Source organism: Bombus vosnesenskii, unplaced genomic scaffold (assembly GCF_011952255.1).
Source record: "Bombus vosnesenskii isolate JDL3184/JDL3185 unplaced genomic scaffold, Bvos_JDL3184-5_v1.1 scf7180000013379, whole genome shotgun sequence".
NCBI classification, from domain to species: domain Eukaryota; kingdom Metazoa; phylum Arthropoda; class Insecta; order Hymenoptera; family Apidae; genus Bombus; species Bombus vosnesenskii.
The window spans coordinates 1,068,694-1,087,648 of record NW_022883009.1 but is presented as its reverse complement, the minus strand read 5'-3'; the positions used below and the strand labels follow the sequence as shown (position 1 = coordinate 1,087,648).

The 18,955-nt window shown below is 36.8% G+C and overlaps 1 protein-coding gene across 7 annotated transcripts in view; it reads left to right on the top strand.

Moving 5' to 3' along the window:
• The window catches only part of LOC117237555 (protein tramtrack, alpha isoform), a 40,864-nt gene extending 25,685 nt beyond the window's left edge, over nucleotides 1–15,179 (top strand). For 4 of the 7 annotated variants that reach the window (XM_033501633.1, XM_033501631.1, XM_033501630.1 and 1 more), the window contains exon 5: nucleotides 4,103–5,120. In XM_033501633.1, coding sequence (XP_033357524.1) covers nucleotides 4,103–4,818 — 716 coding nt within the window. In that variant the 3' untranslated portion in view covers nucleotides 4,819–5,120. Of the gene's footprint in view, nucleotides 1–4,102; nucleotides 5,121–11,441; nucleotides 11,714–12,832; nucleotides 13,109–13,833 lie in introns of those variants that run through there. The other 3 variants (XM_033501635.1, XM_033501636.1, XM_033501634.1) reach the window with 3 other exon arrangements.
• Nucleotides 15,180–18,955: the final 3,776 nt, after the last annotated feature.

Sequence of the window (18,955 nt, the reverse complement as noted above, 5' to 3'; positions counted from 1 at the left end):
TATATACATAAACATATATATATATATTAAAAAAGAAAAGAATCATAGTTTATTATCGCAAATAAATTACACGCATATGTACACAAACACGTATACAGAGAGAAACACATATACAAAGTATGCGGCAAGCGTAAAGATGGTACATATATATATATATATACATATTATTATTATTATTGCGATTATTATTATTAATATTATTATTACGATTATTATCATTATTATTATTATTATATTATATATATATTTATATATATATATTTATATATATATTTATATATATAAACAAAAGTTATATCGAATATATTTTAGCGCTAGTTGATAATACCTATTAACGTCGTTGCAGTTTTTGAAATGATGCGTCAGAAAATGAGAGTAAAAAAAAAGAAAGAAGCAAAGGAGGTATGTGGTTGACTTTTAACTTTATATATTATACGTTGAATTAACGTACTTCAGTGGGATCCAATAATATGTAGCGGTGTAATCCCCGATTTGGTGCCTTTTTAAGCGACATAAATAATGACGATGAAGAAAAGAAAAGTAAAAAAATGAAGTAATAATAATAAATTGTTATCGACGCCCGCGATCTTAGGCGCGCGCGTGCGCGTGTGTGTATATCCCTTTTTTTAAAAAGCGCGCCCGATGATCGCAATCTAGTGCCAAATAAGTGAGACCTTGTCGTGAAATGAGCGTAAAAGAGTAATAAAGGGAAAATAAAAAAAAAATAAAGAAACAAGAAAAAATTTTATAGGGAACTTTTTAGAGAAGATGAGTCTTTTCTGACGCTGGGTAGACTTAGTATATTTTATATGCACTGATTGTTTGATTATGACTATCGATAATAAAAAGAACGGTGTTCAATAGATTGTAATTGAAGGATTTTTAAGTCTCGCTGTACCGACTTTTGTCTCATACATTCACGTCTCCGTTGTTGCGCGCGCAATGCATACTCACGTTTTACATGCACTTTTAATCGTGCGTGCCTGGTCGATTTTACGAGATGCGCTGATAGAAATCTGAACGGATAGCTTTTACTTAAGGATCAATGAAAAACCGAAAACGTAACATCAGCGTTATCGTTCGAAAAGAATATTTAGCGGGCATCTCGAAAAATCGTTTAGTGTATCCAACGTACAAACTAGCGCATCGAAGGAAACAATAAGACACTGTGTTAAATGAATGAAAGAGGAAAGAAAGTTGTTTATTGTCCAACAGTTTTTTTTTTTTAAAGTTAGCGACTCTTATTGTTTAAACTTCTTTGAAAATCGATCATATTGTTTCTCCTTGTGATAACATGTGCGTAGAAGCCCGATATTTTATCTTTATCAGCGCGTAAGTCAAGCGAGTTTCTTGTATGAAGCTTCATCCATTAACTGCAATAACACCTTTAGTAAATTTCAGCTGTTACGTCACTTTTAATTTTATGTTATACATTTACCAATATTGTTTTCTTCCGTTACAACTTTTTACAAAGAAATCGACGTTCTGCGTCGTATTTTCTTATTTTTTTAAATGGTTTCCACGCGTTACGATAAAAAAGAAAAAGAATGGGGAAAAAGAAGCGATTGAAAAACTAGCGAATAAGCGTACTAAACTAGCGTACGTTGAAATATTTTGTTACCAATGGTTTATTCCGAAACGGAAAGAAAAAGGAAACAATGATCGAAGAGGTTGTCGTGCGAATTGTGTGTTGTAATGGAAATCGACCATAAATTAATGAGCTGGATCGTCTGTCTAGTATATGTATACGTATATACATGCTTGTCAAGGAAAGTAGCAGACTAATTGAAATTCGAAAAAGAAGGTAATTACTATAACGACTAACAGCGCAATGCTACACGCAGTAGAACTTTATTTTACTTCCTTTCGTTACGTTTTTCGTTGTTTTTCCGTTATGATATGCGTTATTATTGTCGCACGTATGTGGAACGTGAGTGTAAGTAGGCTCAGAGACTCGTGATCATTCATTAATCGTTTACATACAAATCTCTACTGTCCCGCGTAGTTGGAGGATATTTTCAAAGCGACGCATCATCATCAAAGTGCCATAATTTATTTCAAAACAAAGGATTTGTCACACGCGATTAATTCGCCACGAGTTGTCTACAACCGTTCTCTGTCTTCTTCTTTTTCTTGTCTTTTTGGAACGAAAATTTTCTCTTTCTTCGTTTGTTTATATTTTCTTGTTTTTTTTTCTAATTACCCTTTGTTTCTAATCTTGTTACTACGTTCCACAGCCGTGTTCTTACGTAGAGATTTCTCGTTAGTCACTTGAAACAGAAATCATATCGTCCCTTTGTATATCTCGATATGTTCACACATACACCAAATTCAAGAATTCCCGCATTCACTACGAAGCACCGTTACTCTTAGCCAAAAATTACTTTTATTTAGTTTCGTTTTAGTGATTGTGGATGCATCTGGTTGGTCGATAGCGATCGTTGTCTCGCCGTTGACGATTATCCATCAAAAGACACGCTGCCAATAAAATCATTGAAATGGCTCTCGTTAACGAATTACCATTCAATTTTTTATAGAATCGTCAACACAATCCGCGAGAAACGATTGTCAGAACCGATCGGACGATCTTTAGATATTAAGATTCCTACGTTGTGTGTGGCTTACTCGAATAAAAGCGAACGTTTCTTATTTGAAAATAACAGAAATTCGACCGATTTGCTCGCACGTTCGAATATAGAGCAGTCATCAGTGTTGAAAATAAAAAGAGAAAACAATCGACGTTCCAACTGCTTGAGAAGCCAATCACGATAGGAAATCAGCGATTATTATTTTTTATGGACTTTTGTTTTGCATGTTGCGTACGCGTATTGTTGATTTATTATTTTTACTGTCCGGACAATGAAGCAAAGTGAAATATTTGGAGATCAAGAAAAAAGATAAATATATATATGTACATGGTTTTTTTCGTTGCATTTAACTTCTGATTTTTATAAGTCCGCTGGCTGTTAAACTCTTTTTTTTTTTTTTAAGTTTTCTTCTCATTATCTCAACGTTTTCGTTGCGAGAAACGATTTATAACAATTTTACGCTGATAATGTTCATTTTGATCGTTATGTAGAAGTTGAAAGACTATTTTTTGTTCTATTTCTTACTTATTAGCTTGCTTCTAATAAAACATTGCAAGATGTTTAAGCGAGTAAAGGACAAAGTCTGTCACATAATTTAGTCGCAATGCCGGAACTGGTGTCGTTTCTCGCATCGATCGAATTCTCGATACAAAGTACGACGTAGAGACCATTTTGCACGACAGAATCACGACTCTACGACGTGTATCTATCTTCTCCGCGAAATCACCCGACGTTTTCGATTTGGAAACTTTCCAGTGCATCTTGGGATGTGCATATTGGGATGTGCCAAAATTACTGATGCTTAAAAAGGGAGAAAAGCATCGGGTGAATTCTTTCTTAGTTATCATTGCCATTATGTTCCCTTTGCTTACCTTTCCCCTTTTTTAAGTTGATACACGATCGTCAAGAATTTTCAGCGTGGAATCGATCCGTCATTCTGTATATTACGAGTACACAAAGTACGCAATGAAGGCCCGATTTTTGCCTGACAACTTGTTAAAAAAAAAGAAAAGAAAATGGTACGACTATACTTTGTTTTGGTTTTGTTTGATCAATGCGAGATTTTTATTTTCATCGATATCCAAAATTCCCGATTCCCTCGTATTATTTATTGGTACTTTATTAAGTAGATTATTGTTCGTTCTTTTATATTATAATTTTATTTTCAGGTGTTATTTAGATTTTATTTGTATTACTTTATACAGAATCATTTATATGCCATGTTGATTTCACATCGAGATATAAATTCCCTTTACGACTCGCAGTAGCCTCTCGTATCTCTGTTCTGCACGCATCAGAGTATACAATCATACATCGGTATCATTAAATATTTATTTTCAGTACGAATTAGATCGCAGTTGCATGCAATTTACACAGCCTTTACCGTAGCCAGAGAGCAAATCATGTTTTAGAAAGTCTCTTTGATAATGCTCATTGTCGTAATTGTTGTAACCATGATCGTTACTTATTCTAGATAAGAATCAGTCTCTTTACTAACTCGAATCTTTTCACAGAGTTTTCATCGGGGAACACGAAGTCGGATGGCGAGACGTGGAAAGAGAAAGGTCGAAATTCCGGATCAGGATCTTCGGCGAATCAATCGAGCACGGACACATCGAACGCGAGATCGAACACCACCACTTCGTTGACCACGACTACTAGCTCGACGTCCAACACAGCGTCCAGTTCCGGCACAACGATGACCACCACGTCGACAAGAAGTTCGTCAATGTCACCGGCAACCGGTAGGAACAACGCGCAGAACAGCGGCGGAAGTAGCAGTAGTAGTAGCCCTGCACCGACCACCAATTCCTCGTCGACGAGCAGCGGTCACCAGATCGGAACCATGTCGGCTCCGCCTGGTCGACAGGTGCCGAAGAGACGCATGAGGCGTCGCGCCACATCGCACTCGCAGGATCCTGCTGAACAGCTGACCGAGATGTCCGTTCGCGGTTTGAATCTCTTTCGTTACGCCTCGATATCCGAGGGTGTCTATCAATGCACTGAGTGTGCGAAGCTCGACATTCAGAAGACGTTCAAGAATAAATACAGCTTCCAACGACACGCTTTTCTTTACCACGAAGGCCATCAGAGGAAGGTATTCCCGTGTCCGGTATGTTCAAAAGAATTCTCCAGGCCTGACAAAATGAAGAATCATATGAAAACCGTGCACGACTGCTTCATGCCGAAGGATTGCGTGATGCCGTTTGGTTTTTTTCTCTCGCCTTAGCGGGCAGGGCGAGGGCGAGGTGGGATGGCGATCGGTCCAGCACGAAGAACGACCACTGAACCAGCGGAAGAGAACGCTGGCCGAGGAGAAACGACCGTCGCGACTAGTGACGTCCAAAGGAACTCGAGGAGCACGCTCTCGAGGACGACGTTGAAGCACGTGGCCACCTCGAGGATGCTCTCCATATTCAGGCGGGGGCGTGTTTGAGAAAGCGAAATCTTCCTTTCGTTTACTCTGTCGTCTTCTCAGCACCGCCCTAGTCTAGTCACCCGATAGTGAAAATACGTGGTCGTACAGAGAGACACCGATAGAAAAATCGATCAAGTTGTCTTCGGTCTGAGAAAACAAAATATATATCATAACCTGTGTGCCGCGGACCAATCGCATAGCCTATCTCACCCCCGCGATGATCGACTCCTCACGTTGTATTAAAGCGAGATCGGATTTCCTACGCGTGCGATCAATTTTTGATAGTCGTTTTTAATGGAAGCCCGACGAGTATCGTCTTTTCGGGAAGAAGGGCGACCGACGGTTGATATCGGCCAGTGGAGGAGACTAACGTGACAGATCGCATACAAACACTGCTGAGCGGGACGACGTCGAGTTATCGCGGGGATTTTTTTCTTTTTTCTTTTTCTTTTTTTTTCTTCCTTTTTTTTTTTTTTTTTTTTTGAATTAAAGGACAAAGAGAAAGAGATGTCTATACTCGAACGTAAGTGCTCGAGTAGTGCTGCTGTGTACATTAGTATTATATAATCCTTGAACTGTGCAATAGCGCGCAATGCTTGTGGACGATCGATGCCCGGCTGTGTCTCCTTCACTTGCACGACCATCCTGATCGCCATGGTTTTACACATGGAAACGTAAGCCGCGTGAAATTTCAAAGAAATTCGCGGAGAAAGCGATTTGGCCAGTGGGAAAAAGAGGAATTTTTAACGATAGCGATTGAAAAGGCTATACTTGTTTATAGGTTTTTATCGTGTAACTAATATTGTAGGCGGTTACGTTTGCGTATGTATCATATATGGGAACCATTGTTTCACAATGTTGAAAGTAATGTTTATCGTGTCGAGTCCGCGTTACCGAAAAGTTCTCTTTTACTAAATATCGTCGCAGTATTTTACGCGGGCGTAGTCTGCATATAAAATTCCAATTTTCTCTTTATATTTTGAGAAACGAAATTTAACGATATTGGTGAACAAAAAGAGAGAGATATATATTCTCGCAAAACTAGCCAGCTTTCTCGTGCCTTTATCAACCGCGTATCCCCTTTTTCTTTTTCCTTTTCTTTTTCTTTGATACGAACGCATCATTTTTGACATGTAAAATTTATGTCTAGAGTATATCTTCCTTTTCTTCTTTTTGAAGCAAAATATAACGGAGCAACATAAGCAATACGATTAATGTGACTGACAAAGTATCGTATGGGTATATTCCCGTTTTAGATTATACCGTGATAGCTTTAAAAAAACTTCCAATGCTTTAACGCACGCGCGATGTTTTTATTTCTTTTTTCACTTCTTTTTGTTTCCTTGTTGTACCCGCTCTTTCAAATTCAGCAGTTCACGTGTGAAACGTTGGTTGTGAATATGTTCTCTCTTCTTTCCAGATATTTTCCAATTTTCCACCTTTCATAGTTCCCTATACATCTGCACAAAACTGTATGCAATCACGATCAAACTAGTTGTTTCCCGCCAAAAAAATGAAATTTGAATATTTTTCCCCTTTGTTTGTATCGGGGAATGTCACCTGTATCTTCAAACTTTCAACAAACATTCATCTATGCTTATCAATTTGCATAGAAGCTTATTGGAGCGATAATAACGTGCTTCCAAATTTTTGTCAGATGTGTTATATTCTAAAGTAACGAGAAGAAAGATGAGCAGATGGATTGTTATCAAAAGTGCAGAGTTTCATAGCCAGGATTCGTATTAATATTATTATAACTGTTATTGCTATTTTTCTCTTTTTAATGTTTCCTACGCCTTCCAACAGATTTGATTCCAATGGTGCGTAATAAAGCATATTAGTAAAATATTAAAAGAAAGAAAGGCAGAAAGAAGATGAAAATGTATATTTATCAGAGAGTTTATTAACGGTTCCGTACGAGGCACAGAAGTCTCGCAGAGTTCATTAGATAGTGCCTAAAATAGAGAAAAGGGAGGAAGAAACATGAATTATACTGCATAACAGACCGGTATATGTACAGGTTTTCTGGGAAAGTGTATTATAGTTATTACCAATAATTAATTATTATTCTTACTATTATTATTACTGATTTACTATTACTCGCACTACTATTAATGCAGCAAAAATAATATTATTTTTATTTTCACCGTTACTATTATTTCTATTAATATTATTGTTTGATAAGAATTATTAACTTTTAGATATGGACAAGCACCGATAGAATTGGTTATTATTGCTAGGTATATAAGTTAATAATGCACAGGCAATCACAGACAAGTTATAAAGAAAGTTATCTATACAGGCATAGTATATTTAATGACCCTCAGTTAGTTTTGGGTCTGGACCGTTTGTTTTTTCTCCTTGATTTATTATTATTATTATATTATTATATTATTATATTATATTATATTATATTACAATATTATATTATATTATACTTTTTTCGTTCATTCGTTCGTTAAAAAATCTGAAAGAAATCTATTATTTGATACATTGTTAAAACGTTTTTGTCTTTTTTTTCGGTGTTGGGACACCGCAGAGTAGAAATAGTTGAACGAAATATAAATTTATTCGCGCATATGTACGTGCGTGCGCGCATGTCCTTATATATATATATATACATACATACATACATACCAATAACTTTTTGGGGAAATGTTCAAACATCGTTCACGCAGTCGAGCAGAACTAATGCAAACGAAGTGTTATAATTTGTTAGTAGGAACAACGCGTTACTATCCCTCCGTATCAGTTCTAAAACATAAACCAGGAAAGAAAGAACGAGAGGAAAATAATTCGCCATTCGTTGTAATTTCTACTATTCTCCATCGTTTCGTTATTTTTCAACCTGATAAAAAATAATATTATTCAGCAATAAAATTAAACATATCATTAAATTAGATGCTTACAAGAATGTATTTGTTTGATCGCATAACAATTTTACCCATAGATCTGACGTTATAAATCCCTTATTTTACAAAATTTGTTATAAATTAAAAATTAAATTAACAGCGAATTAATATTTCCTCTTTCGTCCACTCTTCCTGCTATTTTCCTTTTCTATAATGCTATAATTCGTTGCGAGAACTTTCGAACGAATACTGAACGGAAAGCAGTATTTTGGTCTTCCGCATCGGTGTTATACGCATGAGAGAAAATGAGCATGGATGTTAGACGTGTGATGTGTATGTCTCAGAATGATGAGGATGATGATGATGATGATGATGATGATGATGATGATGCTGATGATGATAATAATGATGATGATGATAATGATGATGATAATAATGATGATGATGATGATGATGATGGTAATGACGACGATAATGATGATAATCATCAAATCTTAACTATTACAGAGAACTATTTAAAAGAATATATATAAAGAGAAATATATTACGTGAGAGGGAATGTGAACCCGCGTGTGATTTCGTTGTCGTAACACGAGGAACTCGTCGAGTTTCTCTCTCGTAGATCCAGCTCGCACTCGTAGTCGGTATTTAAAAGGAAAAAAAAAGCAAAAAAAAATATATCAATATATATATATACATATATATCTTATATATATATATACATATATATCTTATATATATATATATATGTGTGTGTATAATATATGATTATGATTAATATATGATTATGATTATATATGATTGATAATCATATGTTTAATATAACACATATATGTTATATATATGTATATATATATATATATATTTATATATGTATAACGAAATTGCGTAAATGTAAAGGAAAAACAATGATAACTGTTTAGTTTCCGTTAGGTGAAGCACGAAATTTATATTCGCGCACAATTCTGTTTCTTGCGTCCAATTTGTAGTTGTTATGTAGAAAGCGTAACGTTCATTTTGATATTATGCATATACGAAAAAGCACACATCTACAATACTACCAGAATACAGAGCACGTTTTGAATTCCGTATCGCTTGTTAATCACTGAAAGATATATTAACAGTTTCGGAGAAATTGTGTATGGATTCGCAATTTGAGTCAGTGATTGATGTATAATATGTGGGATCGATACGTACGTTTATAAAAAATGGGCATCGTATGCAATTTCGATTGATTGCTTGTGTTAACGAAGAAAATTATTACTATTTGGAAAGATAAGGTTTGCGCCATACGTATACAGTTGAAGGCTCTAACGTCATTGCGATACCAATGAGTCTTAGGAAAGAAAAAGGAAATGACAAAACGAATTTCTTAATTCTATGATGTGTGCAAAAGCAATCGAAAACGGTCGTGTTATACTTTTTTTTTCTTCACTTTCCATGCATTGTGACTACCTTACTTCTTACGTTTTAGTTTTATACCATTATTGTAATAGTTCTATTATATTATATTATATTATTATTACACTATTATATATATTTATATATTATATATATAGCATATATATAATATATATGTATATATATTATTGTCATCGTCAAATAACGTTTATTATTTTATTTTTAGTTTTAACTATAACATCGGGTAATTAGGTTACGAGATAAGGTGCGTTAGGCTTTAAAGGAAGCCACACGATTAACACATACGGAATGAGGATACGAAATAACCGAACAAAATGCAAATGCGGTTACTTGAATTTTTCATGATGCAGAGATATTTTATTCGAGCGTTAAATGCTATTGTAGCTTGTGACATTAATGCGATGCCTTCTATTACGTTTCCAATTTTATTCGTTGAAGTAGAATGCAAGATATAGATGATATATATTTATGTATATTGTCACGACGTTCTGGCGAATAGACTTATTTATATTTACCATAGTTAAATCTGCACGTTTTATTCATGTGTTAGCGACGAGTACGTTTTTTCTTCGCGTAAACCGATGAAAAAGTCGCAACGCATCAGTGTCGTTTGTGTCTCCTCGTCTATTACCAGAACCTCGACCCACTACAAATCTTTCGTTTGCTGCGAATAAAATTCGCGGTTTACACGCACGTTTAAATATCTATCGATAAAAAGAAAGCACCGGCAGACGTCTTAAATAAAGAAAAGGAAAAGGTATATACACGCATGTCCACCTGCATTATTATTCCTACTTACTGTTCTTCGACGCTTTAAAAATGGAGATAATGCAAGTGAGTTTTATGAAATTCACCGTAATGTTATAAAGATATACAGACATATACGAAATATATAGGTACCAGTACTGGCACTTTTATTTGCACTCGATCCTGGAAGCATCACTCGACACTCTGTTTCGATAGAAGGAGGAAGCAGTACATAATTCTATTAGTGACACTAAAAGTAACAAAACGCATTCATGCAGGATGTTAAAACTACGAAAATGTACTAATAAGTAATGGTAGATTTTTGCAATAGAAGAGAAGGAATTGTGAGAATTATTAAAAGATATAGACGTTGCGAATACAGAAAAAAATCTATTATATATTATATATAAATACTATATTATATTATATTATTATATATTATATTATATTATATTGTACGTTCGCCCCGTTTGAGGGTAGAAGCGCGCTTATACAAACAAACAAAAAAAAGTTATATCATATAACAGTAATAATAAAGAAAATGAAGCTATACGTTCGCAGATTATCGTCGGTCGTTGACTGTACATTTAAGTGTACGTACATATGTACCTATTATAATCGATGCCGGGTGGCGATAAGGACTATAACAATTTAATACCTATTATTATTTTTATTTGTTTTTATCTAATTGTAGTTTCTTTGTAACTCTTTGTGATATACAACTGCAATACCCGACCGTTTATTTCTTGTATCGATTAGCGCAACCTTCATTAAAGCAAGACAGAGGAACATACATCTCTCCGTTTAGTCGTTCTTCTCTTTTGGAACTATTCGTCCTTTGCTTTCGCGAAATACGCCATACGGAAATATTCATTGAACTTAAAATCAACCAAACGGATACGTTTCTTAAATTAATTCTTAAATTATCTTTAAATCCATTCTTAATCAAGTTTTTAATTGGATAAGACTTTTTACCATAATTCAGAGGGTTCTTGAATCTTTATCGAAAGAAACATAAGAGTTAAATTACTTTATCGAACATTTCAGGAAATCAACAGCTTTTCCTCCTTTTCCAAGTCCTGCTTTAGGATACTAACGTGGTTTGTAATACTCCTAAGAATCCAAATCACTAAATTTCCTAAAAGCTCAGATTAAACGCTGCTCGAACTGATAATAAATTCCAAGACTTTCAGACCTATTCTAAAGCTATAGATCGTAAACTATCTACTACTATAAAAACTATCTACTACTACTAATTTAAGACATTGCTTACACTCGATAATAAAACATCGAAACCTCATTAAATTGTCCTCGTTCCTCGCCTCACAAATTCAAGGAACACAACCGATGACTAATCTTCCAGCTGAATGATACTAACGCTCCTGTACCTGTTCTCTTTCCATGTCTGCCCAGATCAGCTGCCGAGTCTACCGAGCGACATCACGTTCGAGATCTGCACGTCGTCGTCCTCGTCGTCGCCGCCGCCTCCTCCTTCAGCACCTTTGACGACGGCGACGAGGAGCGGCGAGGATCCGTTCAGCGAAGGAAACACAGGCAGCACGTACATCAAGTCCGAGCGAGTGGTTAGCGGAATGCACTTCCTCACCGACCGGGAGGAGGATCGGGGAGATCTGTTGCTACCTAAGTCAGAATCCGGGGAGGCCGAGCCGGAGGTCAGGAAACAGGTTGGTTGGTCTGCTGCTTTTGATACTGCTTCGGCAGGCAGTGCACCAGCTGTGCCACCTGGCTTCGTTCAGAGGACGATTATGAGAAGGAGGCGCGGCTTATCACCATGTCCTCGCGGACACGGCACCAACAGAAATGGGCAGAGCACCAGGAAGCCACTTGGAAAGCTCTTGTCGCCGCGCATTTTATAAGGTGTTTTCCATTCGGCTGGTTCGACCATTCTTTAGACTAAGAGCATTTTTGGGAAGTTCGTTAGAGAGTTAGAAGTATGTACTTACAAGTAGATGTATATCGTTACATACTTGTTTGATTGCACTAGAGTATAGATTAAAATCTTATTATAAGAGAGGAGATATAGGGACTGTTCATTGGTGTAGAAAAAAAGGCATAATAATCATTTTAATTAGTGATCGTGATACTTTGTATCCAGTTGTTGGAATTGTCAGGTAAATGTGGAAAGAATTTTACGGTTTTGCTTTACGACTGAAAGGTTATTTCTAATTATCTGTTATCCTAACCAGTTGGCAATGTGCATGCATTTTCGCAGACAACCGAATGGAAAGCATTCTGTAACGTTATCCGGGCATGTCTTATCTGGTTTGTCCTCGTATCTTTTTCATTAGCGCGCCGTTTACTTTTCGCAAGGAATTCGTTGAACCGCACTTTCTCTATATATAATTGCGTGCGGAGAAGTGGATTTTATTTCTAATCTCGTTTATGTCGGGTGGCGCCTTTTCTGTCGGTGTATCGTCCGTCCAGCAAACACCGCGCCACAGAAACAGAGAACTCGATGACTGCATAAAGAAATCGCAGAACAAAAATACGAGAATATCTCGAATATTTGTTTTTGCCTGAAATCCAACAAATTCATGGTATCATGGTAACTCGCAGCTAAGTTCCAATCCGATAGCGATAGATTTTTGTCTCGAATCATCACCAACACCAGGTCAAAGGGTTTCGAATTCTATACCAAAGGGAATAAACCTAGAGAAGGGAGGAAAAGAAAGATAGGGTGGATACGATCGAGCGCGACGTGATACGATGGGGCGAGCGAGGATGATTAAAGAGGAAAGGGTGAGAGAGGGAGAGAAAAAACCAAATAAACGTTGTTTTACAAGCTGCTGGAATACCTCATTCAAAACGACGGTTCCGTAGTCTGCAAGTGGTGCGGCGAGGTGCTACCGTCTCGAACCCGTTGGTACAGGCACAAGTACAAACTCCACGTCTCCACCCAGGTCACCCAACCGGCCCCGCTGTTCAAGTGCCACAGCTGTAACGCTTACTTCAAGTCCCGTAAGGGTTACATTGGTCACCTCAGCTCCCGCCACTCTGACAACGAGAACGACGAGAACAGAGAAGAGCCAGCCAACAAGAAAGCGCGGAAGACCTCGGAAGTAAGTCTTTGACCGCTTCGCCATCTAGCCATACTCCTCGTACCCTGCTTGCCGCATCTAATTATTAGAAAACGCGTTTTATATAAAGAAATGATTTAATAACGATTTAATATTGGTACGGAACATCATACCAGCTTCCAATATGGTACATTCACAAAACATGAAGCTACTATCAATCACGCAATGATCCAAAATAATGCACGTTAACGAAGTTGCATCCTTAATATGACTTTTCTTCATCGCAATGGACTTGCATAACAAAAAAAAAAAAAAAAAAAAAAAAAACTGCAATTTGCCTCTGTATTTATTAAGGCTGCTTCAGATATCAGTTTTCGTCAATTCCAGTGAAATTTAGTGAGATACAATTTATATTTCTTCCATCCAAATAATTTTGCAATGGCCAAATTATGTTGAGGACGATGGTCTAGACGATTTGGAGAATAGGAGGATGAGAAAGTATTTTAAATACTGTCGAAAATTTGTTTGAAATTGGCGAGGACCACATCTGAGAAAGCCCTGTATGTATAGTAAGTAGAGTTAGATATCTGTCAGTAGCCGATCAAAAGCACCAAGCATGCGAAAACGATGGAAGAAAAGCTTTCGATGTGACACTCCGGTTTGCGCGTGTTTGCCTGTCTGCTTGTTTCGCTCGCGAGTTCTTCGTTCGATCAATCGGATTACGGTCGAAAGAGTAAGGGCAAAAATTGTGAAACGTGCCCCAACAGGTCGGAAAAGGACCAGATTGGGAGCAACAGAGGGAAAAGGAAGAGAAGCTGGTGGCAGACATAATCGATCGGGTGAAGAAGGAGTGCGAAGCTCAGGGTGAAACGGTAACAAGACGAGGCTACTCCAGGCGATCCACCGTGATGAACAGCTAAGGAATGGATAAAGAGACGGATAAAGGGAAATATTGTGCCATATCATCGTCGTACGATGTCTTCTTCGTGATACGGCTCGAAGAGCATCGAGCGCAGATCGTTCTCTACCCACGTTCGATCTCTCCGCGTGTTTTAGCCGGTCATGAGCCAACTCTGTACTTTAATTAAGCGATTAAGACACTCGTGTTTAGGGACGCTACTAAGATCAAATTAGGATTAGTTTGTACAGGTTTTACGTCGGCGTTCTATGCTCAATCGTTATGTAAAAAGAATATCGTAAATCGATTTTCACTGCGACGACAGGACGTGATCTGTCGATTTGTACGAGAGGTCACTGATAGAAGTAATCTCCTCATCTGTGAAATTTATACATAGCTAAGATAGACTTCTCCCTCAGAGTAAAAATATTTTTCATACTTTGAAACGAGTATTTTAGATAAAATTTTACTTTGAGTAAAATAGAATCACACGTTTTTAAATCCATAGTTTAATTTTATTAGATGCAGAAAATATTCTGTATTTTTAGTTTTATACTTTATATGCTTTTATTAAGGAAGTGTATCTACGCACTTAAGAATTGATTTCTTAAATTCGGTAATTCAAACTTTATCATCGTATGCAATTCAGTGTAACGTAATACACAAGATGCGTACAAATTTCTATAGCTTTTCGTTCAGAAACGCCGAAACGAGGATGTTACTTGTCAGTCATCGTCCGTATTTATCGATATTCTGGCTTGACGACATTCAAGTCAGGTTGTTGTCTCACGAAATCGTCGTACGATCGATCTATGTTCTGTTGCATGCACACATGCAGCGTAACGGTGGATACGCGTTTCAACGGTGATGGAGAGACGAGCGTTGGCAGGAATGACAGGATCGATGATGATGATCTTCGATCGCCGAAGCGAGGACTACAAAGCTATCTAGTCATAATACACGCGCGGTCGCGTATATTTTTTTCATATCCTAGACGACCGCGCGTTGATACACAATAACAAAACGTATTTGCCGGTCCGTACGCGCGATTCGAAACTATTGAAACACGGGGCCTGGAAGTCGCGTCCATGGCTGCTGAGTCCGATAAGCGGAATGAACGGAGCGTATACGCTGTTCTCCTCGTTAAAATTCTCGATCGTTGCTCCATATCGTTCCTTTGATCTCGATGGGTTCCGCGGATCTTAATCGCAGCGATACGCGAACAAAAACGCGAAAGTATATCCGGTATGTAGCAAAGAAAAACGGTATTTTGCGTCGCTCATTGTTGCGACAGTGTTTATCGCTTTGTTCGATCCTGTCTTAGTAATGCCGGTTGTTGGAATTTTTTATTTTTGTTCAAATTCTTGAATAGTTTTATACTTATCGTTAGGATGTGTCTCAGAACGATTTAATTTTCTGAGGCGAGACAAACAATTGGAAAACGAATAAGGAGACCCTGAAATTAAATGGGACAGAAATTGAATAATCCTTTACCTTTTATACTGACAGTTTTAAACGATAAAGATATTTATTCTTTGAAGAAAAGATCGACATTACTAATATAAGGTCAGCGCGATCGTAATTAATTAACGCGAGATGAATTGCGATTTGAGCCTGAGAAGCTCTGTCGACGGGAATCCAGTGCCAAATATATATCTTCCCAGGCGTACGATATATCTCGTTGCGTATAAAAAAAATATGCGAAATGTTCACTATGATACGCGATGAGAGCGATCGTTTGCTCAAAAGTGCAACTGTACTACTAAATTCCTTCGGTTTCGTTCGTTACTCATTTTGTTACATTCGACGTGTGCAGGTATCGCGTGTTATATCGTGATCCGCGTAACCAAGTGAGTACCTTTTTCCGTGAAACGGACACACAATGGCTGCGTGCGTGAACGTCACGCGTGAAATTCATAGAAATTATATCGGTATACGGGTATTGATACGTATAGATTACCGTGAATGACGTTCACGACCATCCGGGAATAAAATTGAGTGTATATTTCCAAGACAAACTGATCTTTAAAACTATGTTTTATAGCGTGCTCAATACGAAATTTTATTGCGTATAATTTCTCATTATTTCGGCGTAAGTTTCTGTGCTTAAATCACTCGAGGTAACTATAAATCATCGTTCCTTGGAAAGTACTAAATCCTTTTACAAGTGCCACAAGTAGCTTTTAAATTATTTTTCAGAAAATTACCATAAATTTCAAATCTAGGAGACTTTCGAATATAGATAAATATTAATCGTGAAAGATTTTTATTAATTTTAAGAAATTTGAGAATTTTGAATTAATCTGTTGAAGGCACGATTCAAAGAGTGGCCTAGTTACTGTTGCCACCATAAAACTTTATTGCTGAAACGATAGTGGAGAACATCGTATATAGCGATAAAAATTTCTTTATAGCGACAGTATCAAGATACGAAGGTCACTGTTAGTTCTTTGGATAAAATGATGTGTTACTTAATATGGTAAAGGCTCTTTAGATGAATACAAGCACTAACAAGTTCATTATAGCTACACTAAAAAGATTTAAAACGGCCTTCAATGACCATATTCCATATTCAAATGTCTCTATATTCGTCAAGAGATGTTTCAACACATATTTCGTACACACATGCAAAATACATTGTTTAATACAAATAAAGAAAGATGTTTATCGTTATAGGAAATATTTGTCAATCAAACTTTTCTTTAGCTTCTAAAATTATACAAGTATTAGGTGACAATAGTTGCCAGGCCACCTTGGGTCACACAAAGAATCTTTCTCTTTATCTTAATTTACAACAATTATCTACTTAAAATTTGATCCAAAGTATATGACAAGTATATTTACATAAAGATTTTACCTCTTATCCATCTTAAATATATTGCCTAAACTATAAAATTATACGAACAAGAGCATAAATCTTAAGCCTAACATTGGCTTAAAGTTTGATTATAAAATCTAGTTATAAATTAACACTTGATATTCATATTTGGAGAACCATAAAATTATTGATTGTAAATAGAAATATTTTACGGATACATTATTCCTGCATGTAATTCGTTTTTCATCGTGTACAAAATTACGCGATGCGATATACACGCACCTGACACACTCGGACAGGTTAGTTGGGCACGGACTAGTGTCGCTAGAAGAACGGTAGATAGAATGATAGATAGATGAGAATATATCTACACGTACGCGAAGTACGAATAAATATAATATAATGCGCACTGGCGATAATTTACGCAAGAGCATTATATATATTAATCTTGCTGAATATTCCAAGAAAGTCTGTCCATTTTTTCGAATGTCTCGAAAGTATTTTAATCTCTATTTACTTGTTGCGTGTCATACGGCGCAACGGCAGAAGAATGAATTGCATTTCACTCGAAGTTTTAAACACACGATTACACTTTAGAGTAGACCGTGCGTGGAGACATAACACGTACGTAAACTGACTAGTAGTTAAGTTCGGTGCTAATCAAGAAACGTGTATTAATTATACACGCAATTTTATTACAAACACGATTGCATCAATTATGTTTTTTCGGAGCGAGCGAACAGGCTTAACTCTTTGGAGGAGAAATGTAAATTTATCTAGCCACGCCAAAAATCCAAGATCAATGGCATATATGCTTCACATGTATAACATAACCTCCAAAGGGCTAATCACGAAAGAGGCAACTCTCTTCTGCATTGCGCGCGGATTTTGCACGTAATTATGTACAGGCGCGTATTTGCCAGCGAATCTCTGACCGTATACCACAATTCTAATCCTATATGTGCATAACGAGACTTGCGTGCACACTACGACGTGATTGTGTACGAGCAGAGGATAATCGACTTCTGTCGAGGTAAAACACGAGGCACGAGCCACTTTTCGTCTCCTTTTCAGATTCAGGATAATACATTCGTATACTTCTAAGTAGGTATATTACTGGATGTGTTTTAAAGAAAACGTTTATTTGGATATAATTACGTATCCCTAACTGATCTACCAGACGCTTATAATTTGTTACGCGTGTTTAATTAATCATAACCTTTAACGAGTTAATGGATCAGCTAGGTAATATACAAGGCGTAAAAGCTAATATATATTTGCGGGTACTCGAGAAGAAAGACTTAAAGCATTACAGCAGTAATAACAGTGATTTCACGTTTCTGGGACGTCTTAAGATAAAAAGCGCGCAGGTCGTGCCATAATTTAATGAACGTTTGTCTCATAATCTTAGTGCGTCCCATTGCGAGTGAGAAATACAAATAAATCATTCAGAGTTCAGAGGAAAGTGAGACTCGTAGATGTCTCACGGTACACTTTGCGAAGCACCTCGTATTTTGTGCCAATCATAACGTTTTAAGCCGCCCAAAGATCTTTTAGATCTTCCCGCTTGTACAGCTGTTCTATACATATATGTATTCCAAAAGAAAAGAAGAATACTAGGTCCAACGAACGTATACGATCCATTTGAGAATTAACTTCGGTAATAAAATTTGAAAGGGTATAGCATTTAATATAGATATGTGTATATGGTATTACGCAAACCAGTTTTATGCACTTCACTAAATAATTTTACTTTCCTTGTCTACCCTCGCTATAAAAATTTTAAACCCATTATTATCAATCGTCTTCCTCGTTATTATGTTGTTTTATACGCGATAAATCGTGGCATTAATACAGATATGTATATGTATATGTATATTATAATCAATAGGTATTTGTGTATAAATGATTTGTAGTTGGTTCCCTCGAGCAGAGTGTAAGTGGTAACCAAAGTGACCTTTTTCTTCTTAATAGGAATGCGTGTTAGAAAAGTAACGTTGATTTCGATCGGAAGGATCAGTAGGCGCGACAGGCAAAAACAGGCGGAGTTCATTCGATCGTTCCGTCAGATCGTGTTTTCTTTAATAACAGGCTTCTCCTTCGTTTTATGCCGCAGAATGGTCATTAATACCGTTGAAATTGCAAGAAGACGAAAAAGTGGCTTCCTCGACAT